The sequence below is a fragment of the Opisthocomus hoazin genome, chromosome 6 (assembly GCF_030867145.1).
Source record: "Opisthocomus hoazin isolate bOpiHoa1 chromosome 6, bOpiHoa1.hap1, whole genome shotgun sequence".
Classification (NCBI taxonomy): domain Eukaryota; kingdom Metazoa; phylum Chordata; class Aves; order Opisthocomiformes; family Opisthocomidae; genus Opisthocomus; species Opisthocomus hoazin.
The window spans coordinates 80,723,297-80,751,243 of NC_134419.1; the positions used below are offsets into that span (position 1 = coordinate 80,723,297).

The 27,947-nt window shown below is 40.1% G+C and overlaps 1 protein-coding gene across 2 annotated transcripts in view; it reads left to right on the forward strand.

Moving 5' to 3' along the window:
- Window positions 1–452: 452 nt before the first annotated feature.
- The window catches only part of LOC104326836 (opsin-VA), a 66,809-nt gene continuing 39,314 nt past the window's right edge, over window positions 453–27,947 (forward strand). The window contains exons 1-6 of one of the 2 annotated variants that reach the window (XM_075424005.1): window positions 453–813; window positions 2,336–2,546; window positions 3,142–3,259; window positions 7,987–8,226; window positions 9,374–9,502; window positions 12,429–12,568. In XM_075424005.1, the coding sequence (XP_075280120.1) occupies window positions 453–813; window positions 2,336–2,546; window positions 3,142–3,259; window positions 7,987–8,226; window positions 9,374–9,502; window positions 12,429–12,452 (1,083 nt within the window). In that variant the 3' untranslated portion in view covers window positions 12,453–12,568. Of the gene's footprint in view, window positions 814–2,335; window positions 2,547–3,141; window positions 3,260–7,986; window positions 8,227–9,373; window positions 9,605–12,428; window positions 12,569–27,947 lie in introns of those variants that run through there. The other variant, XM_009931652.2, reaches the window with a different exon arrangement.

Genomic DNA, 27,947 nt, shown 5'->3' on the forward strand with positions numbered 1-27,947 from the left:
AAGCTTCCTTTTCACAGTGCTAAAGGTCAGGGAGGATCCAAGCAAACACTTCACTCTTCCCCGCAGAGCAGTGATGATCTGAGGGATATTTCAGCACTGCTGTTGGCTGCTGCAGAAGGAAGGAACCTGCGGCTTCTGTAGCTGGGTTTTATTACAGATGAAGACACAGCTGCAGCAGGAGAGAAGCAGGAGACTACTGGCGGAGAGGGGCAGACGTTGCTCTAAGAGATTATCTATCTTGTTCATCCCTGTTCACACATTCACTGCACAGCACTAAACTTTCCTCTGACCAAAATTTTGCTTCCTGGGCTGTTACTGGAAAGCAGAAGCATGGAGAGTTTATTCAAACTTCTGCTGGAGACGGCAAATTTCTCCTTCTAATCCTGAATATTATTTACAGATTAGAAATTCCGGTGTTATACAGTATTATTTTTGCTAGTGAGAGAGAAAAAATGGATGCATTCAGAGCACCTGAAAATGAGTCGCTGTTGTCCAGTTCCTCTGGTCCTGCCAGATGGGATCCCTTCCGACGTCCCTTGGACTCCATCCAGCCCTGGCACTTCAGGCTTCTGGCAGCAGTAATGTTGGTGGTGACCTCCCTGTCACTTGCTGAGAACCTGGCTGTAATCCTGGTAACTTTTAAGTTCAAGCAATTGAGACAACCTGTCAATTACATTATAGTCAATTTGTCTGTGGCTGATTTCCTGGTCTCACTGACTGGTGGCACCATCAGCTTTTTAACCAATCTAAAGGGTTATTTTTATATGGGAGCCTGGGCTTGTGTACTGGAAGGATTTGCTGTCACATTTTTTGGTAAGCTTGATTTTGTTTCTAGTTGTATGTTCTTTTCCTTCAGCTTTCTGCAGTGTATTCTACTATCTATCCTGCAGCTTCCCAAGTCACTGACTTTGCATGCCTTCAGACTCACTAGTTCTTTCCCCAGTTACACATATTCTACAGCAGATCTCACGTGTGAGTGAATAACATATACCACTATCTCTGTCATATATCAGCGGCTTGTTGCATGTATACTGATCACTGAGTATGTTTAATATAATGAGAAAAACCTTGCGAACAGAATAACAGCATTGTGGGGTATTTGGTAAAACAATATCAGAAAAAAAATCACTATATGTAGCTATTTTCAAGGTTTGTATTTAGGTGTGTGCATATATGGATAAATAGAAGAGAGAGAAAAAGGGTGAGTGGCTGCTCTTAAACTGTGTAAAATATCATGGCACAGAAACATATTTTTTAGCTACACCCCAGTGGTTCTGAAGAGCCGTGACACACCTGTAATAGTCACTCCTCACACCTACATATTTTTGTGATTCTTTTTCTTGGCTTTGTTTTACTAACTACACAAAAAGTATTAGAAGAACTCTGAGAGGGAAAATCCTCACCATATTTTTCCCTGTGTAAATACACCACTGCAGGATAATTGGGAAATTAGTTTAAAATGGGACATCTACTTACTTGAGCTAGACCTGCCTTCCTGTTTCTGAAGCTGCACACTAGAGGCAGACTTCTAACTCTGTCACTGCTCTAAACCAAACACATTGCTGGTCCTCAGCCTGAAACGGAGTCTCAGAGTTGCTCACTCTTAGCTACACAGAGGGAATGTCGGCGAGGGGCAATGCTACTAAATCAGTTTGTGGCATGCACGCCATGTGCCATGGAGAAAGATCAGGCTATTTCAAGCTTTTGGTGGCCGCTCAGGTGATATGTGCCTAACAAAATGATAATTTGATGTTGTGGCAGCTGTCTGTACATTAGTTTCATGACAGTACGAAATATGAAATTTCTTGCAAAGATAGCGTTTTGAAGATATATCTGAATTTGTTAATTTGGAAGCTACAAATAATTTGCAGCTTTTCAGAGTAGAACTGAATGAAAAAAAAGAAGTCATCATCAGTTAAATAGCCTGATTAGCTACTTGATTTTGTAGTCATTATACTGTAGACTGGCAAACTAGACAAATATGAATGTCTTGTGCTCTTCATAAATATTAGAATAATGCACATAAATTGCACATCCCTTCACAACTTGGGTTGACGGAAAAGACGCCTGATGTGGTGCGTGGTCAAACACTGAAACAGGTTGCCCAGAGTGTTTGTGGAGTCTCCATCTGTGGAGATATTCAAAACCCAACTGGACTTGGTCCCAGACAACCTGCTGTATGGACCATGCTTGAGTAGGGGGTGTGTGTTGAACTAGATGACCTCCAGAGATGCCTTTCAACCTAAACAATTCTGTGATTCTGTGATGTGGGATGGTCTCTGCTTTTCAGCAAATCTACCCAATTTTTGATGCTGACTGTGTTGTCTTACTATAGGAATTGTTGCTCTCTGGTCTCTTGCTCTTTTGGCTTTTGAGCGGTACATTGTGATCTGTCACCCACTGGGAAATATGCGCTTGAGGGGGAAGCATGCAGCCCTAGGTATTGCCTTTGTGTGGACCTTTTCCTTCATTTGGACCATTCCACCAACGATGGGTTGGAGCAGTTACACCACCAGTAAGATTGGAACTACTTGTGAGCCTAACTGGTAAGGCCACTCTGCACAGAGTACGGTAAAGAAATGAACCTTGCAGCTCAGGACATCGCAGGGCCAGGAATTTAAACGAAAGGTTTAAAGATGATGTACATTTCTGCAAAGATGAATGTAAAGAAAGTTGTAACAAAACTGAGAAAAATTTACCAAGAACAGATTTTTTTTAAATTTCTGAAGGGAGGAGTTTCCATCGCTAATGAAAATAACTGTCCTGCACCTTGTGCTTTTTGTCAGGATTCAAAGAAGACAAAGAGACAAATCTTTTCAGAAGACTGGACAAATTCTGGTCAGACTCCATAGCTGACTCCGTGTCGAGCAGAAGGTTGGACTACATGTCCCTTCCCATCTGACTGTCCCATAGATCTGTGATATTGTGCCTACAGTCATAGGATCCTGTCCTAGCCCACAGCTGGGGAGATGGGCCAAGGCTCCATCTGGTGATATGACTAGAGTTGTACAGGGCCACTTTGAATAAAGGCGGTTGACAAAAACACTAGCAACTGCTTTGAAGACCAAAATTAATATTTCAAGAAAATAGTAAGAATGCATACTAGTAATAAATACACAATGTATTTTGTGCTTTATACAGGTACTCAGGAGCTTATACCGACCATACGTACATTATTGCATTTTTCACCACCTGCTTTATAGTGCCTTTAACAGTGATTTTGGTATCCTATGGAAAACTGATGCAGAAGCTAAGAAAGGTAAGAAGAAGCAGTTACAAGTAAACTTCTTAAATGTGTATGTACGGAAACATTTGGAATTTTTGTGTTCAGTTTTCTATGAAGATCAGACATCAGCAGATCAAATTTCCAGGCCGTAAATGCACTCAGTTATCATCCCTTGTTATATAATTATCCTTACACACAGAAATTCATGCTATGGTTAGAAACGATTTTTCAAAGTGTGCAGTTTGCATCACTTGTCAGTACAGCTGATTAGACAAAGATCATACAAATGAAAGAATGTCTGCCTCATAAATAAAGAAACTGCATGACCCAGTATGAGTTTATTTACCATCGTACTTCAATTCAGTGACATTTCTTAAGACTCAAACCAGGTAAATCAGAATTTAGCTTAAAATTTTAAGAGTGCTGGCTAATACTCTATAACATTTGCATGCAGAATAAGAAGTAGAATTTGTAACTAATGTAATGCTGTTTAGTAAATAATAGATTGTACAGGAACATTTAAAAGACTTGAGAAATGCTTTTGAATTTTATTTATTATGTTGACCTATCCAAAAGAGAATCTGCAAAAAGTGAAAAAGAAGACAACAATAGAACAGAAAAATTCCTATTTGGATCATGGTTTTGGGACAATATTTGGGGACAATACTGTTATTTCCATTTACTGTAAATATGCCTTGTCTTATTGCTTCAGTAATAAATTCAGTAAATTTCTTCAATTTATTTAAAGTATTTGTGATAGTAAAATGCTTTTATTTATTCTGAGTCATTTTCTCTAAGTAAAAGAAAACAGAAGAGAAATGCAAAAAATGTTTTATTTTCTGGTTAGAAAATACATATTGGAACATGCATACTTCAGGTGACATCGTGATTCCTCTAAATGGATTTTTCTTGATTTCCTCCAGGATGTATTCAGGGAGAGAAGCTTAAGTGGCTGGGAGAGGTTGATTTAAATATTAAACATGAGAAGTTTCCCAGGTTGAATGTGAAGTGCGGCACAGGTGCTTTGCTGCTCACAGCGCTCATGGTGAGGTAGCACAGTGTTTGTTGGTGCAAGTCTGGGGGAACTTTCCTACAATACTTTGTAAAACTTTGATTCTGTTATTCTGAATATCCAGAACTTTTATTAGTATTTTATTTTTCCATGTCCTAACCTACCTGCAGAGGAAAAGGGATGAAGAGCAGATGAAGAGCTGACACAGCCTCTCACTGTGATGGGTCTGCCAGAGCAGCGGTTAATGATGTGCTACTCAGATGCTTTAGGAGGTGCAAAAATGGGACATTTTCTTCCTTTGGGACAGCCAATTAAGAGGCTGCAAGTTAAAAATCAAGCAGGTGAGGTGAGGAAGAAGGGAGGCAATGAAGGATAATGTCACCGTCAATCACAGCAGAAGCCAGTGAATGGTCCATCTTGCAATTTGGGTCAGGTCAGGATGTCTTCTGGAAGACTGATCTGTGCCATGTAGCAGGTCCCAGCACTGGCCTGGAACCACTGTGATGTGATCTTGCCAGGCTGTCATTCCCACTCCTCTCTCCGTTATCCAGAAAGAATAGCGGTAATGTTAAAAAAAAAAAAAAAAATCACACTTCTCAGTAAGTTCTGTGTTTCACACTCCCCTTGCAGCGCAGTGACCTGGCAGACCACACAGCCGGGAAATGCTGGGGCAGCCTCAGGGCACTTCATCACAAATGGTTTAGCTGTAGCTGTCTGGCTTGTGCCAGTCCTTGCCTTTGGCTTCTGTTGGCTTTCACAGAGGTGTAACTGAGTCAGCCTTTGTTACTTGTAACAGCTTAAAACACAGTCTGGTGTGGAAAAGCCAACCACCTGCGACATATTCTCTAAATTTGTAATGAATTGCCATAAGGCTGTATGCCACAACTAAGCTGATTTTTAACAATCTGACTACTGTGAACAGAGAGAGACCCAGGCACCAGAACTGGGGTCTTGATGTTCCCAACCAACCCTCTTCCCAGATTTTGACTACCATGTCCCATGGTTGCCACAGTGTAGACTTGGTCCTGAGTGGCATTATTTTGTCTTAGTAAAGTCTGCTAGTCCCCGTGACCCCAGCTTTACAATGCCAATATTAGCTTTTACTACAACTGCAAAACTAATGAAAGAAATGAATCTTTAGGAAAAGATCTAATTAACAGTTTATAATGGAGATAAATTATGGTGATATTACTTTTTTTTGTAAGATAAAGCACCAGTACATGATTCCTTATCAGTTTCGTGTTCGCAGATTTAAAGGAATCTACTGCCATCCACAAAAAAAATGTAGCTGAGAAAAAGGCCAGGCTGCTAGGAGACACAGGAGACTGTGTTCCTTCCCCAAGGTGACTGCACTTCTGCTGAAAGGGGGGCTGGGCCGATCTCTATGTAGGTACAGTGTGTATGAAAAACTGCTATAGAAACATCGTATGTTGGCAGGGAATATCTTAACTTTGCTCAGGACCTAATACAGCCTTCACTGATGCCTAAGAGCTTGTGGGTATTATGACAGTTCATTATTGTTGCTATTGTGTTTATTGTTTGTTAAAAAAGCCTACATGAATTACAACTTTCTCCAGCAGTGAGGACACGACCTTTCCCAGGAGGTGCTTCTATACTTCTGTAAGTGCTAAATGTGTTAAACTGTCGGAGTGCAGTGCAAGCGTTATTAGGGAAAATGTCTCCATTCAGTTCTAATGTTACTGTGGAAAGCTAAAAGGCCATATTACACCAAAACCTCTTACTTTATTAGCATTTATTATTGCAAGACCTGGCATCGGGTTCTTCTAGAGCCATACAGAGTTATCATTAGTTAATTCCCATGTAAGCTAACGTTACGTGACAGTGCCTTGTTTCTCTAAGTCATCAGAAGCAGAACAAGGATGTTTCCCAGAAAGACATTGTTTGACATCACATAACCTCTGTATCAACATCTCTAAGCTGTTTGCACGATCAGTGAGGGGAAGAGGGGGAGTGTTCCTGGTAAATGCCCCAATCCTATTTTATTTCTGGTGTCATTAGATTGTAGACGCTCTTCTGGTGAAGGCCATAAAGCACCACAGAGCTTGACAGACTCTCCTGGTCACTGTTGCTTAGTCTGGTCTAAACTCCACCTATGGCAAGGTGGTTGCACAGCCACAGCAGAGTGCTGTCTTTAATGCCCATATTGGACACCTAGCTGTCAGCAAAGGCTACATGAAAAACAAAGTGCTTGAATTCAGGCTCACAATCTGGTAATGACTCACCAAGATGGCCTTCCTTTTCAGTAATTAAGTCACGATCATGCCTTCAGTTAAACTGTTGCAATTACTGTGAGTAGCCATAATGGCAGGAGTAGACTGGGAGTTGGCTGAAAGCTTCTCAATAGCTGTTAGCCACAGCTGAATTTTTACACCCTGTGGATGTGGTGGCTGGCCAGGGCTCAGCTATACCAAGAGGCAGCACGAGAGGGCTGGGGAGACCAGCTTGGTGGGCAGCCTTGGGAGCAGGCTGGGGCTCAGGTGCCAGTGGGGGGACAGGGACAGCTCAGCCTCCTTTCCTGCACTGCCTTGCCTGGGGTTGTTTCCCCTCTACTGATGGTGACCGCAACAGCCACGAGCCTATATTTCCAAATTTCTGGAAAAGTCTGTGGTCCAAGGCAAGAGCTTTTACTTGAAGTCAGCCCCTGGCAGTGGCCTGAATGAGAACCTGGAAGATAGCTGAAGCTGCTGAAACTTGTAAAAAGATCTCATAAGGACAATGCTGTGCTTGGGCTGACTGGTGCAGAAGACAGTTTTGTAGGTAAGATTAGAGTTAGTTGGCTGTAAGGCTGGTTCAAAGGTGTATTTGCATCTCACATTTGCCTAGTAATGTAATTGTGCTTTTCATTATATTTTGCTATACATGAACTGGTTTGTCAGGACAGCAGCAAATGCATTTCACAAAAAGACCAGAAAAGGGCAAGAGAGGGATGGATACAGCTCCTACCAGTACAAAGTGTTCTCTAGTCAGCTTTCCTGCAAGCCAAGAAGTCTAGCTCTATTAGGCTTTGTGCAGATCTAGAGCTGCTGTAAGCTGAGGTAGCTCCATTGAAGTTAGTGATGTATGGCAAGCTGTATCATCCAAAAATGTAGCCCTAATCTCTGTTTCCTATTTTTAGAGGTAACTTATTGTCATAAGTTACCTCATACTGTTCACTCTGTCAGGGGCATTGTGTTCTGTTATTTGGCATTCTAAATACAGGCCAAATGTTGTCTCTGATTTGACTGAAGTCATTAGGATTTCTTTTCGCACAGATGGAATTTAAAGGTATTTCTGCACTGCCTCAGGGCAGAGTGCTCCAGCACCCATGAAGTTACCTGAGCTAGATTACCTTTTGAGAGACTGGATAGCAAACCCGTGCCGTCGCTTTGCTCATCGTGACTTGGCTGAAGCTAGCTTGGGAGTGTCTCTTTCGGCTGCAGTCGAGCCTCACTGCAATTAGATTTCCACACAGAGATTGCCCTAGTAATAGCTTTTTGGTCTCACTTTGACAGTAAAAATATAAAGATACTTAAGCAAAGGAAAATTTAATAACGACAAAATACAGTAATTCACATCCCTCAGCAGTAACATTGACACCCTGTGATCCAGTAACAGCATCCTTACGTGCTGTCGTACTCAAGAAGAGTAGGTCTTTCCTTCTAGCATGGCAGATTATTAGTCTGCCCATAATTCACTGGTTGGAGGCCTTGTTGTTTATTTTCTGGAATCTTCTCTCTTTTCTTTAAAGGTGTCAGATACGCAAAGCAGGCTGGGAAGTACCAGAAAACCTGAAAGACAAGTGACTAGAATGGTCGTTGTTATGATCATTGCCTTTCTAATCTGCTGGACGCCATACGCCGCCTTTTCTATCCTAGTCACTGTGTACCCCTCCATTGAGTTGGATCCTCGTCTGGCAGCAATTCCAGCTTTCTTTTCCAAAACAGCTACTGTTTATAATCCTATTATTTATGTCTTTATGAACAAACAGGTACTGTATACTCTCAAAGTGTCTTTAACTTATATTTTGTTACTTTGTCTTGCTTTGTAATGAATTATTTCTACCTACCAACATGTTAGTTAACTAGCATTGCAATATCCAGCATTTAGAACTACCAAAAAACATCACTGTATATCTGCCTACTGGAAGATAGCATCAGCCTCTGTGCATTATTAAAATGAGCATGAATAATTATTAAGTTTAGATATTATAAAGGAAAATCAGCCCCTAGTGAACATCAGTTAGTTTTCTGTATGCAAGTCCTGTTTTCAAGACTGTTCCAGTACACTTTTATAATTCTTCAGGAATGCAGCACCAGTGAGTTGATTTTGAGTTGGGGGTGGAAGTTTTCAATACCTTCAATTTGTGTCAGGAAATCCTGCATTTGTGGCTGTATGTACAGGGAGGGCAGAAGCATTGCATGTGCCTGCGGGACAGGGAGCTTTCTTCTCTGGAATGAGGGCAGGGGTTGGATGCAGAGAAGAAGAAGTGATAAGGGGATGAACCAAACTGATACGTGTTCACTATGGTAACAGGCATGATAATAAACTTGCATAGATTTATGCAATGAATGCAGCTACTGAGAGTGGTGGCATCAAGCAGAGTATAAGCACGTAAGTCAAAAGAAGAGAAACAGTAAAGTGACTGTTGAATAAGAATTGATGAATACGTTTATTCAGTCTTGCAGAGAGAGCTATTGCTTGCCTTACATCCTATGGACAGTATCCCAATCTCCCAATGCATGGCATACGTGTGCTGGTCTTACCCTACTCATGAACAACATGGATGCAAACCATCTTTGAATAGCTGGGTATTAGCATATGAAAGCAACTCATAAGCCTGGAGAAATGACCAATTCTGTCCATTAGTTGTGGTTAGTAACAAGCAGAAGAGGAAAATTGTTTTTTAGAATAAGCTTTTCCACTAGTCTGGGTCTTTTTAGAATGTCATTATTTCGCAGTTTTAGAGTTCTTCATGGTGGCATAGGCAAATATATTTTATGGGGCTATTTCTTTATATTCCAAACTGACTCATGAGCGAATTTCCAGGAGTTTTAGCGAAGACATATACTGCTTTATAGAGATACTTTAAAATTCCTTATGTGTTTTGACTGATCTCCTTTTTTCCAACTTTCTAGTTCAGGAAGTGTCTGATTCAGATGTTCAGCTGCAGTGCCATAGAAACTGCAGAGTCTAACATGAACCCAACTTCAGAGAGAGCAATGCTAACCCAGGACAAAAGAGGCAGTGAGATGTCCACCATGGCAGTACGTAGCACCATTTCTAAGAGGAAAACTGGAGACGAACACAGAAAATGTCGATCTTTTGCTCAGTTTGCAGCTTCAGAAAACAAAATCTGTCCCATGTAGGGTGGGAGATATGATCACTAGTGCAGTGCTACAGCATATTTCCTTGTTACCTTCACTTAATACAAAAAATGTTGTCAGTGGGGACATTATGCTTCTGTGGACACTGGCTTTTGAGATTCTGGGCTCCTGAGTGCATGTCAGAGTTTCTTGGCTCTGCAGTTGCAGTCAAATACCCAGCCATGAGATGAGTCCTTTCCTCCACCACATTCCTCCTCCCAATGCACAGCCTGCTTGCTCCTGAAAACGACATCAGGGGAGCCCAGTGCTGCTATGCTGGCGTGTAATACAGTAAGGATAGGAGAGTTTTACGCTGATGATGGCTCCTTGGTCAGCTGCACAAAAACATGAAGTGGCACATGGCTTCGATATGCTAATGGACAAATAAATAATATATAGCACACAGCTGACTCACTTTCAACCAGTGGAGGTTAAGGGAGGAACAGGTCTGAGTGCTTTTTTGATTTGTTAGGGTATTTTTACTAAAAAAGCAGAGAAAACCATTGGCTTCTGCACTTATGTCTGTCCTTGAAGAGAACCTTGTTTGGGCCACTAAAATCTCCAGCAGCTCAGACAAGCCATCCAGACACCCAAGCACTGTTTTATTAAAATAACCCCTATAAAGTGCTGTTCATATCCTCTCTCTGCATTCCCTCTTTGTCAAGAAAATATTCTGTGCTTGTGGCAACTTTTGAAGTAAATTAATTCGGACTAGCGGATCATTGTAGGTCCCTTCCAACTCAACTATTCTATTAACTCAGCTTTAGAAGACAAGTTAGTAGGGTATAGGACAGTACAGCTGTGCAGGAATGCTGGAGAAAGGGCCAGTAGCACAGGTTAGAGTTCTGAAGCTGAGCTTTGTGGGACAGAAGTTTTTCCCTGTATGTGCCTGCACTGTGCAGAGCTAAGAACTGTCATGTTCTTGAGACCATATAGCTCCAGGTGACAACTATTATTTCTGTTTCTTAACAACTACAGTTTTCAGAAATCAGTGGTTAGAGAATACAAATATTATGTATGTGCTGGGTCACATCACATTGGAGCATGTTAGATGTCTGTATTTACATCTGTATGTTTTTACTTTTCTCAGTTCTGAGCTAGGTCATGCCTCTCCAGAAAGCATAAGCAACACCCTAGCCCAGCAGGCAACTCGCAGCAGCCAGTGGCACCGCACTGTCGTTCTCCTCTGAGGAGCTGCTGTGTCCCTTCAGTCCTTCAATTCTTGTTTCTGCCTAAGTCACATCCTCACTACATTTAATTGAGCTGCTGATCCTGGCATAAATCATTAACTTGTTATTACAGCTTTGATATCAAAAGCAAGGAGTGCAACATAAATACACTTTCTGTAAACAGTGAAAAAGAACAGAAATTGCCAGCTTTCCATGGCTGCATTCCATCTCATATATTTAATTCACACAATGGCATGCAGCAATATGCTTAGCTTTAGCAGAATGTCGCTTACACACACGCAAAACCAAACTAGGCCATGAGTGTAATAAACTGTTTTAAAAAGCCTTTGGTGAAAATTGTATAAAATTTTGCTAAGACCAAGCATATCCGATTTTGAATCCTATATAAGATCTATACTTCACTGAATGCATTTTAGAAGAAAACGCAAGGGCTGACTATATTTAAATACTTTAGTATGGAAAACCATTATTTCTACACAAGACATTACTAGAGTGCCAGTTGAAACAAAAGTTACTCCACAGTGGTATAGAGGACCCACACTAGCTACACACTGTACAGCCCGTAGCAACAGAAATATGATATGGAATGAATCATCCAGTGTTGTTTTACTTCAGAAAATTACAATTTCTTTACACAGAATTAAAGACGTTTTGTTTCTACCAGATTTTTCTCATGTTTTTATTTTGTTAAGTTACAGTTTGAAAAACTATATTGCCTTGAAAAGTAATGACAGGTAGCCACCTGAGATATCTGTTGCTAAACCTAGTCCCAGAGCAGCACCTTGCTGAGCTGGAAGTCAAGAACCATCCCTGTAGCAGATGGGGATGTTGGTAGATCAGGGAAAGGAAACACAGAAACACAGTACAAAACATATCCTGAAACCCTGGTATCTTGCAAAGGCTGATTTCTTTACAATTCTCATGCTCATGATAAGACAGAAGCTGCAGATCCCTGCCAGTGATGGAGGGACAGGCACGGGCAGTGTGGCCCTGCAGCCACTCTGGCCTTGGGATGCTCACATGAACTGCCTGGACACCCGTTCCTGCTTGTGGCCCCTTGCAGCATTCACACTGACGGGCGCACAGAGTAATTCAGCCCCCGTATTTCTGCACAGCCCTGGCTTTCTGACGCATTTTGCTTTAGCTCTGTGAAGACAGTCTAACCACCGAAGCAGCAATGACAGTAATGTGGGAGAAATCATGAGCTCTTCACTCCTCCTCCCTGTCACCAGCCTTCTCGTGGGGTTGTGTATGGGGGGGGTCCCACTGTCTGCAGTCCTCACTTCTGAAGGCAAAGTGGAGCTTGGCGGGGGGCTTCAGGCAATAGTGTATCTGGCATCCAAGACAAACATGTTACAACAGGTAACTCTGTGTACCTGCTTTTCTTCTGTTAAAAGATCCTTTATAAGTACATAGGTAAAATATGATCCCTTCAGCAAGTGTATTTCTGTAAAGCTTTCCCTTTACACTGTAAGTGGTCAATTTCTTTGTCCCTGCTCTTTTTCCCCCTTCCCCAACTTCCTATTGTTCTCATAGGACAGCTATGAGTGGAAAAGACCCAATCATACTCTTTGTTTTGCATTTTATAAGCATGAGACAGCTCTTCAGACATTTTCTACACCATGTGTCCTTTGCAGAAGAGGAGGAAGAAGAGAAGTTAGGAAGCCATGGCGATTGACCATACAAGGAGTGAAGTGCACATGAAGTGCTGGCTAGCTCCTGCGGTTGGAGACCAAGCACGATGACTGCAAGGCTGGAGGACAGGACTGACATGAAGGTGAGCTACTGGAGTTACCGGAGTGAATGAGCAAATGTGGGGAGGGCAGGATGGGTACCTATACCCTTACTCCAGAACAGATATCTGCATCATGGCGAACTTTCCTTGCCCAGTGACAGCTGCTGCCATACCAGACACCACAAGGCATGGATGTGCTCTCCAGCAAGGGGCAAGGCACTGCTCAACAAGTAATACCTGGGAGCATGGCACCCTTGTTAACTCTACAATCCTACCTTTAATGGTGCAAGTCAGTGGGTGCTATAGGAATTTCATGTTGTTGGAATACCTTTTAACATATCCTACAAAGGATAGCCATGACTACACCATTCCAGGCCTCACCATCCTTTACCCGGGAGGTGTCAAGCTGTGTAGGTATTTCACAATTCCCTTTGTTAGAGAAATTTAGTTGCAAGACATAGAGAAGTAATTTGTAATATTTTAAAAACCTATTTTTTAATAAGCAATTTTTATACACTGTGGTCTTCCTCTTAACTCATCCTGGACTCAAAATTGATCTGAATTTTATTCTTTTTATAGTTACTGAGTAGGAGCGTTGTTCAGATTCAAATACCCCGATTTCATTTTAGAATGGCAAGATCCAAAGAGATGAGTTACTCTACAAATAACATCATGAGCTGGAAATGTGAGAATTCACTGCAAGACATCTATGCACTTCATATTCATCTCACAAGATTTCACGAGGCGATTGTCTTCTACAGTATAATTTTTGCCTCAGTGGGCTTGAGCTTCTGCAGTACTTAATCTTAAACCCAAACTATGAACCTCATTCTGACAGCCACATTCTTCATGATTCATATTCTTTACCATGAATCCTGTGGATCTAAAGCAAAAATGTCAATAAATATATATGCCTTTTTTACATATTTTGGGAATATTGTGAGACAGGAAGGGTAAGATATTCAGTAATTATTTGTATGCATATTTCTGTGCTCATTAGTCTGTTAAAACAGTGAGGTATGATTTGAAAGCAAAAATTCTTGCATTTAAGACTCAGATTTTCTCTCTCAAGGATATGTTGACCTAGGTTAATCACATGTTAATGGTATTGGATGTATTAAATCATGAAGAATTGGCAGAAGTGTTAGTATTTAATTAAAAGTAACAGAAATATTTTATCTCCTGAGAAGGTGAGGATACATAGAGTATTGCTCTGTAGTACAAAATAAAGCATCAAAACTTAGGTAATGGCAAAGAAGAAGACAACGTAAAAATGCGTGGAAACCCTTAGAAAATAGCAAGTTAAAATGAATTAGCCATTTGATAAGTGGCTACATGCAAGTCAATGCAAGTCACTCACGATGAAGTGGTACTGGTGAGCCTTTTAGACTATTTCACCAAAGAAAACTTGGTTTGCATCTGTAAATTAATTGAGGACACCAGTTTGTAAAGGTAGTCAAAGACAGCGTCTCCAACTAACAAAAATGGAAGCACACCCACTTCATACACTAACAGCCAGTGCGAGGTTAGCCATAGGTCGCACTGCCATTGTGCATGGCAGGGTGGATAGTCTGACACCAGGCTTTGAATTACTGCACTCAAAACATTATAAGGAAGGGTATTCATAGAGGAGGTTTAGGGCAGTGCTCACATTTCAGCCACAGAGCAGACAAATAACCTTGGCTTTTTTAATGAGGAAAAGGGAGAACTGCAGCACAATAGGAACAAAATAGGAATCCTCTGAATAAGAGAATGTATAGGGATACACTGAAAAGTCACAACATTAAGTCCTGCTTCCTTTTGCCTAGTCATAAGCAAGTGCTTGAAAGAGAAGGCAAGATTTTCTCCCCAGGTCAGGTAAAGGAGTCCACACTGCCTATCCACCTGCAGCACTCCTGCGACAGCCACCTGAATACCTTCACAGTCAGAAGTTCTAAGGTGATTTTTTTTTCTGTGCAAAACCAATTGTCTTATATATTTTTTTAGGGGAAACAGTTTTGAGATAACTTTCAGAGCCTGACTTTCAGAAAAAGATTTATTTTAAATTTATTTAGCATTTTCTGTACCTTTTGGTTATTAAAGTTGGAAGATAATAAGAAAACATGGAAACACCCACACATACACACTTCTCCTACACATTATTAGAGGCTTCAAATTGTTGCTGTTCTCTGGATGGCAATAAAGCGCTGGCAGTATTCTTTTCAAAGAGAAGTCTGTCACAGTGTTAGTTTTTAAAATGAAAGGAAATTTTAACCACTTTCTTACTTTTGCACGCAACTGTTCCACTGTTATTCAGCTCATTAATTAAAGGTGTGACAGTAGCATTTAAACATACAGAAGCTATAAAGTTTTTACAGACTTCACAGTCAACTCAAATTTAGAGAAGCACTGTACAGATCCAAAATGGCACCAAAGAAGATGAATTAATTATGCGTTAAAGATGGTAACACTTGCACTCAGCGACAGGAGTAACAACAAATGAAGAGTAGTTAGGACAGAATTATGGAGACTTTTGCTTGTGAAGACAATGAACTTCTACATACACTGCAGTACGTATTATGGATGTAAAAGAGGTATGGCTAAAATGAAGTAGAGGGTATGGTTACATGGGATAAGGCAACAGAGTAGTAGCGGCCAAAGGAAAAAACAAGATTAGAAATAATAATTTCAGACATGGCCAGAATATTTGTGCCAAAGTGGAATAAAGACGGTTCCCCAGGTCAGAGGGGATAGTTTTGTCGTTGATGATAACAGGATTGTGGGAGAAAGAAAGAGCAGCAGCCATGCAAATCTCAGAAGAGATGATCAGACATACAGTTTTGGACACACAACTTTGAAAATAATTGTGAAACATTCAGATAACAGAGGCTGGCCAAAACACAGGACTAGGAAAGATGGAGATGCATTACAAATAACAAGTTAGATTTGCATGCTGTTAATAAGGATAGTAGAGGAATCTACAGGAGTGGAGGCAATTGCTTAGGTTATGCAGGAAAAAGTGGATTGAACTTAAAGGATGGTGAGATAAGGAGAAACTCTCATGCCCTGAGTGACTGGTTAAGCAGTTATATCATAAGGAAAACAATGTTTAGTAGTGTGAGATGCAGTGTAGGATGGAGGATGTAATCAGTACCACAAAAACAAGTGGGACATTAACAGACATTTGTTGAGAAGCAATTTATCAGAGCGAAACACTTCAAAGCCTGAGAGAGGGGAGTGTAATCTGAGCCACAGAAGTAGAACATGGTAGATAAGGTGCCACTGACTTTCGAGAGTATGAAAGACACAAGGTGATGGCTGGGGATGGTGCAGTGTGCCCAGCAGCTTTCTGGAGAGAACCATTTTTGCATTGTCAAGGGAAGCAAGCAGAGAAGCAGGAGAAACTAAGGAGGCAAAGAAAGCATATGAGCGAAATAAGGATAAGCAAGCACTCATTTATAGTCTGTTAGGAGCAGTGGGATTAGCATGACGGTATCAGTAGTTTATCTTCAGTAAAGAAGTTCACAACTGAATTAAATACACTGAAAAACACCTGAGCAGGATCTAAGTGACAGACAAGGGTTTGTCATCTAAACCTGTCTTCTTAGTGTGAAGCTCTGTCTTGAGAGCTTATGGAGAAACAGTTCATGTCTAATGCCACATGTAACTTGTGGCCTAACTACCACTTTTAAGATTTGAATTGTACTCCTTTCACACTAGTCCCTCTAGCACACTTCAACAGATTACATTTATGGATGTCTTACATCATTTTACCCCCCTGTTAGACAAACTGCAGCAAGTACAGACATAAAAACGTAGGCTGCAACAGGGCGATATGAAAATTAGTGGTTCTGGACAAATAGGAAATTAATATTAGAGTCTAATTAGTCTTCATTTCATTTGGTGAAGGAATTAATTAGCCTTAATAGGACCACAGAGGCACCACAAATGTTTTCTTTCCATTAAGAAAAGCCTACACTGAACAAGAATTAATCAATCATTATAAAACACAGCATGTCAGCAATATTTCTCACGTTATTTTTCAGAGCCTCACAATTATTTTCTGTTAAGGGCCAGATTTTGTTTGGTTTACTAGTACGAGTACTCCCATAACTGTGGGAAAAGCCATTTTCTTGAACAAGGCATTGGTTCTTACCTTCCGCATATATGAACAAATGTGTTTTTGCAATATTTACCAGTTCTCCAGCATTAACATTCCCTGTCTCTAGTGAGATGCTGTCTCTATGAGAGGTTCCTATCTTTGATAGAAATAAGGAATAATAGAAACAGTGGGACTTCTCACATTAAAATATCTTCAGTAATGCTTTTCAGGAGAGGGATACCTTTTTTCCTGCCTGTCAGTCAGAGAGTACTTTTTAAAATGTATGAATACCTTGAAGTGCTAGTAGTAGTCTAACCAAACAGTATTAGCCCTGACACAAAGTGTTACAGAGCTCCCAGAAGTTCATTGTTAAGTCTTTCAATGTAACACAATAAAAAAATTTTTAGAATTACAAGCCAAAAAAAGGGCAGGAGGCACGATCTTTTTTTTTTGAACAGAGTTGCGCACAGTGACTGAAGAGGTACCTCTATCATTATGTGGGAAGAGCACAGCATGAAAATTTTACCATATACAAAAAGTAAGTTATGCAATGGATGGTGTTAAAGGTCTTAAAATTTCATGAGGTGTGAATGCTGCCAAAGTCAATGTGCTCACACTTGACTGTAGACTCATAAACAGCCTCTTGTGTCCTTAAATTTTTGTTTTGCCACTAAGAGTATGCCTAGAAATAACATCCCTTTTCAAAAAGATGTTTTATAGCATTATCTACGATTTGCAAAATTAGCAAAGTAACACTACACCATTCTTCTGCTTTGTAATCATTTCTTACATGTCAATGATGCAACCTAGACAAAATAACTGCCCTTCCTATAAATCTTCCATGACATTGGGGGATAATTACCTTGTGTTTTTGCTTAAAAACATCAGCAATAATCCATCAATATACTTGTTTATACTGGAAATAGTTATTTTTTTAATATAAATTACAGTTGTCATAAGAGCTACTGTTGTGTTATGAGGTCATACTGGTTCCTTTGGGATAACAGTGAGAAAAGCACCGACACGCAAGGCTAGCTAAATGGTTTACCGAGTAAAAAATGGAAATTATGGAAAAGGTAACAGCAGTCTTAGGACCCTTCTGATGCTGGCAACCCCAGCTGTTTCAGCATGGAACAAGTACCTCCTTGCAGATCATGGCACACTGCCCAGATCCCACCCATGGTGAGGTCTTCTGACCTTGTTGATCTTCACATCTTTATTGTATTCTTCCAAGTGAACAAAGCTATCTGTCTTCTATCTGTACAATGCCAAACTTTCTAGTTGGCACACCAAGGTTCACTGAGAGCATTACGCTTTTACACATCTCCATAGGAATGAGCTCTTACAAGCAGAACATATAGGTGGTATTGCTAAGTCCAGTGTATACTAACATAATGGCACACGTTCAGGTTATACAGCGGGTCACTCATGCTAACATATGGGTCTCTACAGCCAAGGCCTACGGTTAAACTCTACCTAGATGCTGCTGGAAATCACGATCTCCTAGTCACAATGTCTTCTGCAATGGCCCACCACAGCTGGTCTGCATTTACAGCTGTGCCAGCACTTTCTTCATTAAAAAAAAAAAAAAAAAAAAAAAAAAAATCTGTTCTCCAGGCTGCACATGCTTGAGAATTGAAAAAAAGTTCCTGGCTGAATTTTGGCATCAGAAAAAATAAAGATTTCAAAACAGCTCTCAAAATAAATTAATTCCATAAGAAATAGAATGCTGCCGTTTAAAAGTAGACTATCCAGGCTATTTTCCACAGCCTCAAATCTAGAGGAAGAGTACATTTTAAAAGGTCCTAAGATCAACTCACCTCACCACCCACTAGCAGGGAAAAAGGTGACGACTTAGCCACTCAATGATGTGTTGATGCACTTTAAAATGTCTTCATCTTCTTGCTCTGACAACACAGCTTCTCTAGAGATTTGCTACTGCTTTTGGAAGATACAAATACTTTAGTATGCAGATTTGGTTTCTCCTAAAATCACACGTAACTGCAGTGCACTGCTTGAGGAGATACTACCTGCTGAAAGTGAAAAGGCATGGAGAACGACAGAGATTCTAATTAAGGACCAGCTCAAACAAAAGTTCATCATAAGCAGGATCATTCCAGCATAGCTTTTAAGTAGAGAAGAAGGAGATTAATCTCTAATTTATCCATTTGCATCTCACGATAATCAGGTTCCTCCTTTTGCAAATATTTTTACCTTGTTTTTTTTGTAAAAAAGCACTTAATCACATCAGAATTTCCACTTTTGAGTAATGAGACCTTGTCCTTGCCCGCACTGAGTCTCTATTGCCAAGCGCTCTGAAAGCAAAAAGGCAACTAGCAATCAAGCCAAGTTTGATACACACATTTTTCTGTGTTTCTGTCTTTCACTGCAGTATTTATTCCTGCTTTTTCTTTGTTTCCTCCTTTCTTTTCCTTTCACTTCTTCTCCAGGCTCAGACCAAAACCCCCACAATAAAACAATTCTGATGTTCTCCTTCAGCTTGCTCTTACCTGCAGATCTGTGACCCCACTCACAGGAAACGTTTTCTTACAACAAATACACTTATAAAGGAGTGCGGGTTTTGATGGGATTCTTCACTCACATGAGGCGACTTGTCTAAGCCTAAGTCAGTCCAGCATTCACATATGCTGTGAGACTCCATGATATTCCTCTCCCACTATTCCAACCTGACTGTTCCCAGAGATGTATGCAGGGCAGACAAGTTTGTTCAGTCTAGCTAGAGGAATAAAATACACATCCATCAGCTAAGCCCTTTTCTGTTTAATTTTGACCTCAGTGAAAATGATTATCCAAGAAAAGTCATGAACATTAACAATAATTCTCTTCTCAATTATTGAGAAATATAATTTGTAAATGATTAGTGAAGATTCTTAGAAAATTTATTACAATATTCTTTATTATAATACCTTGTATTATGAATTGTACTATTTTTTCTCTTCATTACATTTGTATTGAAGTCTCTTTCCTTTGTCACAAAGAGTTAATATCTGTAAAAGAATTTAAGAGCCTTTCAGTTATTTGGCACATGAGTTTTAGCTCAGCTATTATCTAGCTGCATCAAGATATTAATGTAGTCATCTCTCTTTAGTCTCAATGAATTGCTATAAAAATGTCAAACAATTAGATTATATTGGCCAACATAGACCCGTTTGATTGAGTACGGATTTAGGCCATGTCCCTTGAATCATACTGATGAAGAAGCAGAAAGGCCTGTAGAACTGCAGTGCAAATTTATTTCAGTATATGTACTATTTATGTTTCTAATGTCAGTACTTGCAATACTAAAAACCAAAAAATGCTAAATAGATATTTTCCAATGGAATAAAAGTCAGTGTCATTCAGGACAAATACTAATGAACTCTGTTTGAGGTGAAAAAAAATACCTACAAAAATAGCACAGAAGCCAGTATGCTAGTACAAACATAGACACTGCTCCATTGCACAGATGTGACTATACCAAAGCAGCAAAATGAACACCTCATTTGTGGGAATAGTACTGCCTAAATTCTGTCTCTGCCTGGACCAGAAAACATAGCACATAATTTTGTGTCAGGAAAACAACTAGTGTATAAATACTTGATATAGATATCTGGATACAGATGTCTCAGCGTTGGCTGCTATGCCATTTTGGAAGTCAGTAAGACTGTTGACTTCCCTTTTTCTGCATGTGCAGTGTGTGCACCCAGTTGCATGTGCAGCCCTGTCATGGAATGCGCAGGAACATACCAGATGAAAGACCTCTCAGCCATCTGGTGTCCACACCGACCACATGTAATTAAAAGCCAAAGCTATGCTGTTGTAACTTAAAAGCTGGAAACAGTTTCTGTTCCACGTATGATAAAAAATCAGAATGTGATTAAGTTGTTCACATTTTGCTAGAACAGACACGTAACAAGCAAAGCATACTGACCATGTATCTCCATGGTATGGTCTTCCTCAGCTGAAGAAGTCTGTTGCCACTCTACCCCAGCAGACCTTTACCCGTGTGCATCTGAGCTAGTTTTTGGTCTTGAGCAGCAGTGCAGGAGAAAGCAGGCACCTCTGATGTTTGGTTATAAGATTACAGGCAAATCATCATAAACACAAAGGCCCAGTGAGGATCAGATGAACACTGACAAGGAAGGAACTCCAGTAACCTGAACCGTGTAAGGAGTCAAGCAAGTTGCTACTCTTAGGGCTATCAAAGAAGGACAATCAGCCTGTTGCCCTGGCACGAAACTCACTGAGATGGCTCAAGGTGAGAAACTGCCTTCCTGTATGCCTCGCAGACTGAAGGGCATCATTGCCTACAGCAGAACATAGGATGCAGGGGAAAAACAGTTTTGGAGTTTCAAAACCTAGTATGAGATGTTTTAAGGTGTTCATGTGAATTGATGAGACTTATGGGACATTTAGAGGAAGGCCCAAAGGTGGGCAAAAGGAGGGCTTGAGATGTATCAGGTGCAGGAAAATAGAGGGGAAAGGGGCTAAAGGGGATCAACTGCATGTAAACAGGCTGCTAGTCAGAATGTCATCTGACTGAGACCTGCGCTTGATCACCACAATCTACCCTATCTTCTCGTTAATCTTGCTTCTAACTATTTTCTGCGTGGGTGTGCTTTCTGTTCTGAGTGGGCACGTGTGAACGTGAGTAAACTTCCTTTTCATAAGATAAGCTAGAGAGTAGCCACTGAGTAGGATAAGAAGTCTGAGTAGCTGCAGCTGGAGTAGGGTCATGAGCATCCAAGGCATGTATGCTTGGGTGCTGGCAGATGGGGAGAGTACGCACTACACACACTGAGAAAGAGTAACTGAGCCTTGATCTGACTCATGTTTCTGGGTTCCAGGGAGAAGCTCACCAGCAGGAATAGGTAGGAGACAGAGATCAGGCAAGAATGTGTAATGGAACACAACAGCAAGACTGAAAATGACTTAGCTAAGTAAAATGACAGGAGCAAACATTTCCATTTACTTTTGCAAGATATAATAGTGGCTGCTGTACCTGACAATGAGAGTACCAGTTTACATTTCTTCGAGATTGCGACTGATGCTGTAGCAGGGCACTAACGCAGGTTTGAAAAACTGAATCTGCTTGCTTTCTTGGGAAAAGGTAGTGATGAAGGCTGGCCAGGGCTGGGAATTTGGGAAGTATTACTGTGCTGGACATGGATAACTGTCTGCATGGAAAAGATGGCACTGTTCTCTCCCAGCTCTTTCTGAACTGAGTCATTGTAGGTTTTTTATGTGGATATTACCAATTCGGTAGGTGAGAGCTCCTACAAGAGCCTTTGTTCGAGCCTTTTATTAATTATTAGTCAATGACAAAGACAGTATATTTAGGTATTTCTTACGACCTCTAAGTGACATCAGGGTCCTGATTCAGTGACCATGTACTGCAATACATTTTCCTCTGTTAAATACTATGCCAATATCATGTTTATTGCTATACACTATTAGTATTAATTATTTATTATTAATTGCTATATGCAATTTAGCTGCTACCTTACTATCAGATTAACCAGATAATTACAGACAGCCATCTACATACCTCAGCTGCAGCACACTTCATCATGTTTATCGTATATTCTGTAAGATACTTCAAGTGTTACAAGTCCAGATAAATTCTGAGGACATGACAGAACTGCAAATATTTTTGGAAACACATTCTTTTCTTCCAACAGAAACTCTTGGTTCGTTCTCTGACAGAGTATTGGCAAGTAATTAATAAGTACCTGTCACATCAGTAGAAGAACAGATTGTTCTGGCTGCTCCAAGAATGCTGAGAACTTCAGCATACAAGCTTATTAATACTAGAATGAGGATCAAGATGCGTGCTCTGAGCAGACTAAATGTTTTCATCACAAACATTTTTCCCTCACATTCCTCCTCTCTTACAGGATATTGCAGATTAAGCTCTATCTGTAATTCCATGGTCACTGTTCTCTCCTCAGGTTCGCTTTAGGCTTAGGAGCTTGTTCTCCATGCCATCCACAGCAGTTTTCCAAATGAACACTTCTGTCTTGTGACAGTAACTGTATTTCCCTTAAAACAAGTCATTGAAAAGGCTGGAGGGAAATACAGAACACTATTAAAAATATTTTCAGATGTATGTTCAGAAAATAAACACAAATTCCTAATTAGTGCAGCCTTGTTAGAGATTTCTGGAAAAGCTATTAATCTTTGTTGACATCTAGTTTCTCCTAACAGTTTCAAATGGTAAATGTCAGGTATGAGACCATCAAGAAAAGTGATAGGTCACAAACATTCAGTTATAGGAAAGAATGTAGTACTAGAACTCAGTACTCATCTTGCTTTCAGTTTCACCTTGCCAGTTTGCATCCTCGTCTGCCATCATAGAATCATAGAAAGTTTTGGGTTGGAAGGGACCCCTAGAGGTCATCTAGTCCAACCCCCCTGCAACGAGCAGGGACACCACTAACTAGATCAGGTTGCTCAGAGCCCTGTCCAACCTGGTCTTGAATGCCTCCAGGGATGGGGCCTCCACTACCTCTCTGGGCAACCCGTTCCAGTGTTTCACCACCCTCATTGTAAAGAATTTCTTCCTTATATCCAGCCTAAACCTACCCTGTTTTAGTTTAAAACCATTACGCCTCGTCCTGTCACTGCTGTCTCTACTCATGTGTTAGGCTGAAGCATTATATGAAATAAACGAAAAAAAAAATCACAGTAGTAATTCAGTGGTAAATAAATGTCTCCCTAAATATTTCCCATAGTAATGTACACTGCCACCAAACTGAAAAGCTAAGCAAAAAGAAGGGGATGTTATGTTTGAAAATTTTCAGAAAGCTAGTCAAATGTATATAATTTCTATTAATGACATCTTCATTTGCTGATAGTTACACAAAACACTAAGGCTTAAGATAATGATTGTTGAAGATTATTTCCCTTTTAATTTCTTGTATCTTCTTAGCCCAAGATATAGGCCTTTACTTCTGACAGGGGTCTTTATTTTGTTGGCTGCAACTGTATTGAACTTAACACTGACTTAGTATATGTATACTCTCTTGACAGTTGAAGAATACATTCCATGGTAGACGTACTATTGTGATTACAATGTTTAAGACCTTTAAAATATACATATATCTAATAATAGATAGCAAGATTCAGATTTCAGGGACTATTGTAATTGATATTTTACATACCAGTAACGTTGTTAACGTATCATACTGCATTTTGTAAAAATGGAATTAAGTGATCTAAAATTATTCCTCATATCGTAAGTCTTAGGCAACCCTCTGGAAAACTGCAATTAATTAAAATGGTTTCTTCTCTTCTTATACTTAAATAAAGACTTCTGTGACTACTGCTTATTAAAATGGTACCTACTAGGTTTATGAAAGACCACCCACGTTCTGCTCTTACTGGCAGAGAAATTGTCTACTCATTACCTGAGTAAGGACTCAGGTATTCCACAGACTGGTAAATATTTCAGGGCACATAAACATGCCTTCAGTTTTAACTCGATAACATTCTTAAAATCCATGCTAGCAACTGTCTATTATTGTACACACATAAAGGCACTTCAGTTGGAAGCATGAATTAGTACTGGAGAGGTACTTTACAAAGCTCCTCCTTGTGGCTCTACAGCCATTGAGCTCGTCTTTCATCCACAATATACAGATGAAAGAATTTGTATTCACATAGAGTGATTCGCTCCCCTCCGACATCCTATTCCTGGATAGCTTTCAGGTCAGACAGAGTGCCAAAGCAGGGGTCAGAAGGCTTAGCAGGTTGTAAAGTCATTAAATTAGCGTTCAAACTCAGATGAATGCGCTTTAACAGTCATGGGAATGTATTTTTACAACGATCGCAAATCTGCTCCGATTTCTCTACCTACAAATACCCATAGTGATCAGCTACAAAGTTTTGGCATCTGCTCTACCACATCCCTTTGCAACATGGGGAGACAGTTACTGAGAGGACCAGCTACCCTCTCTTTGGAGAGAGTAGCGTGTGTGATGAGAAATCCCTGAATGATTGCTTATGGCAGTTTAATTTCAGAGCAGTTAGACCAGGGACTAATGACAGAGCTTCTTTTTTTTGTTGTTATTTTATCATTTTGTAGCAAACTTGCTGCAGTTCTTCCCTGCAGACCATTTAGAACTACACACTTTTTCTTGGACAGCTACCTACTACTCAAAATATGTTCTTGTCCTAGAATATTATCAATAAATTCACCATGGGTTTTTTTCTTCTCACATTTTTCAGATTACATAAATTTTAGCTGACCAATTCCTTTCATGCTCAAATATATTATGAAATGTCATTTCTGTTATAAAATCTAATTGATAATGTGATTTGTTATGTTGCTGAGACATAATTCAGAAAGTTATTTTAAAGCCGCTGATACATGGAATAGCACTAACTGTTTAATATTTCTTGTATGAATGGATACAGCGCAAAGAAATGATGTGGTGCCATGTAGATGAAATATTTTCAGAAGCTTTTATTCTTGTTGTTTGGGCTTGTGCCAATGTCTTTCTAGCAGAGAACTCATATGTCCTAAGCTGTATCTACTGTAATTTATTCCTTGGTCATTAGTAGGACTTTTTCCTCCAAGCTGCTGAACAATACATAATATTTTAAAAATTAAGAGCTCACAGTCAAATAAATGGAGAGCATTCTCTAGAATACTCCTCGAAAAAGTAGAAACATATTTTTTATTCAATAAAAAATTTTAAAACTATTTTTATTCCTTACTTAACAAAAATAATTTCTCACTTAATAAAATACAAGTGATTTCTAGCTCTCATGAGCCCCCAGCTGGAGTATCACATCCAGTCTGGGATACCTTGTGCAAGGAAGACACAGAGCTGCTACAGAAGCTCCACAGGAGGCCACAAAAATGGTCAGAGGGCTGGAACACCTCTCTTACAAAGAAAGGCTGAGAGAGTTGGGGCCGTTCAGCCTGGAGAAGAGCAGGCTCTGGGGAGACCTTATTGAGGCCTTTCAATAAAGAAAGGGGTCTTAAAAGAAAGACGCAGAGAGACTTTTACCAAGGCATGTAGTGACAGGACAAGGGGCAACAGTTTTAAACTGAAAGAGGGTAGGTTTAGATCGGACATAAGGAGGGGATTCTTCACGATGAGGGTGGTGAGGCACTGGCACAGGTTGCCCAGAGAAGCTATGGCTGCCCCCTCCCCTGGCAGTGTTCAAGGCCAGGGTGGACCGGGCTTTGAGCACCCTGGTCTGGTGGAAGGGGTCCCTGCACATGGCAGGGGGGCTGAACCAAGATGATCCATAAAGGTCCCTTCCAACTCAAACCATTTTATGATTCTATTTATGCAATATTAATACTAGGACTTGCCTTTTTGAATTTCCTATTCATATGTACTTAATGAATGGTTTAAAATAATCACACCAGCATTTAATCATGACTATTTCCATTGCAGTAATTAGGGAGTACTCTTTCTATAACAAATCTTACATGAAATCAACAGTCTTAATTCCATTTTTGTATCTGCAGGTAGAAATTTTGGTCCATGTATTTCAAATTCAGTGTTACAGAATGAAGACCTTCAGTATGGCACCTTGTATCTCCTTGTATGACTATGCTACTATTTAGTTCTCCAAATAACTTGAAGCCAAGGATCCTATTGGGGGTCTCACGTATTAGGCTGCTACAAGACTAACATACCTCTCTTTGCTCCTTCTGTGCTGCACACAGCAGGTTTCTTTTGCTTTCATTGCCACTATCTGTTGGCTCACTTTGTGTAGAGAAAGCTTGCTATTGTTAGTCCAGATAATTTGCTACAATAGCTCCTCACTTTTTCAATTTTTTTTTTTTTTTTTTTTAGTTTTGAATCTTGGCTTGAATATAAATGACATTTACCCAAATCTTTGCACGGTCTGTTTGAAACCTGACGTGGTTTTCATTCCATGATCACAGAGGACATCTGAGAACCCTTCTGTTTTTTGTTTTTCCACTCCCACTCTCTCCCCTAATTCTAGACTCCACCTGAGTAGGCGCTGCCTTATAATTCTCAGATGGTGAAATGACTCAACAACAAATCAAAACATTTCAGTTTGTCCTGGTGAATACGCCCTAAACTATCTGCCATGTCCCACTTCTTGGACCAGAGTTGGCTGACCCCAAAATTCTTAAGTGAGAACTATTATATTTCTACAAAAGCTTCTGCCCTGGTTTTGGACCACAACAGCTTCTAAATTGCAGAAAATGTTTGTGTGTGTGACAAAGATGTAAATTTAGGACTTATTTAGCTTCTTAAATGCCGAGACTTGTTAGGCATATTACAATGCATTAATCATTAACTGTAAGTGGGGTGTTTTTATGTTTCCCAATTAAAACTCATTTTGTCCTCACAGAGGGGTCCTTCTGCCTAAACTTTCAATCACAACCTGAAGAATATCAGAAAATTTTAAGCTTTTAGTCGCTTACTCAAATTAGGTTCTGAAACAGAAATTTTCTACAGCGTTCCTTCTCAGCCTTTCTTTGCTCAGTTCCATTCATATTTAGTCTTTAACAGATAAGCATTCTGAACTCTAAAATTGTATCAGCTGAGCTGATGAATCCTTCCTTTGTATGAGGCAGGTTCTTCTCCTTCGTTAAATTGCCATTGTAAATTTAAAAGAAATATAAAAGATGTTAATTTATCTATGCCCTTTTTCTTTTGAAATAATTCCAAATTCTACTATATATCTTTTCCTGAAGTGACTCTCTACTTTTGTACAATCATGTCACTGCACATTGCTACAAACATATAATGGAAAAGAAGATATTATTTCCGGTATTAATTACTGAAGGAATGAACTAGATGTCTTCTTATGTCACTGAATGCATATCCACTGTCACCTAACACACAGTTTATCATCTACTTATGTAGTCCTACTACTATTAATGATTTTACTGACTGGTATTTAGCACAGTAATACAGGGAATACTCTCCTAATACCCCAAGCAATGTGGTTATGACTACACTTCATGGCCCTAAGTCATTTCAGCAAGAGTAAGTCAGCCCCAGCAGGAGCAGGGAAGTGATCATCCCCCTGTACTCGGCACAGGCGAGGCCGCACCTTGAACACTGTGTTCAGTTTTGGGCCCCCCAGTACAAGAAGGACATTGAAGTGCTGGAGCATGTCCAGAGAAGGGCAATAAAGCTGGTGAAGGGTCTGGAGAACAAGTCTTACAAGGAGCGGCTGAGGGACCTGGGGCTGTTCAGTCTGGAGAAGAGGAGGCTGAGGGGAGACCTTATTGCTCTCTACAACTACTTGAAGGGAGTGATACCTGTAAATGTAAAATTTCCACTTACCAGAGTGATTGTAATTAAACTAAACTAGATCCTTGCTGTTCTGAGAAGA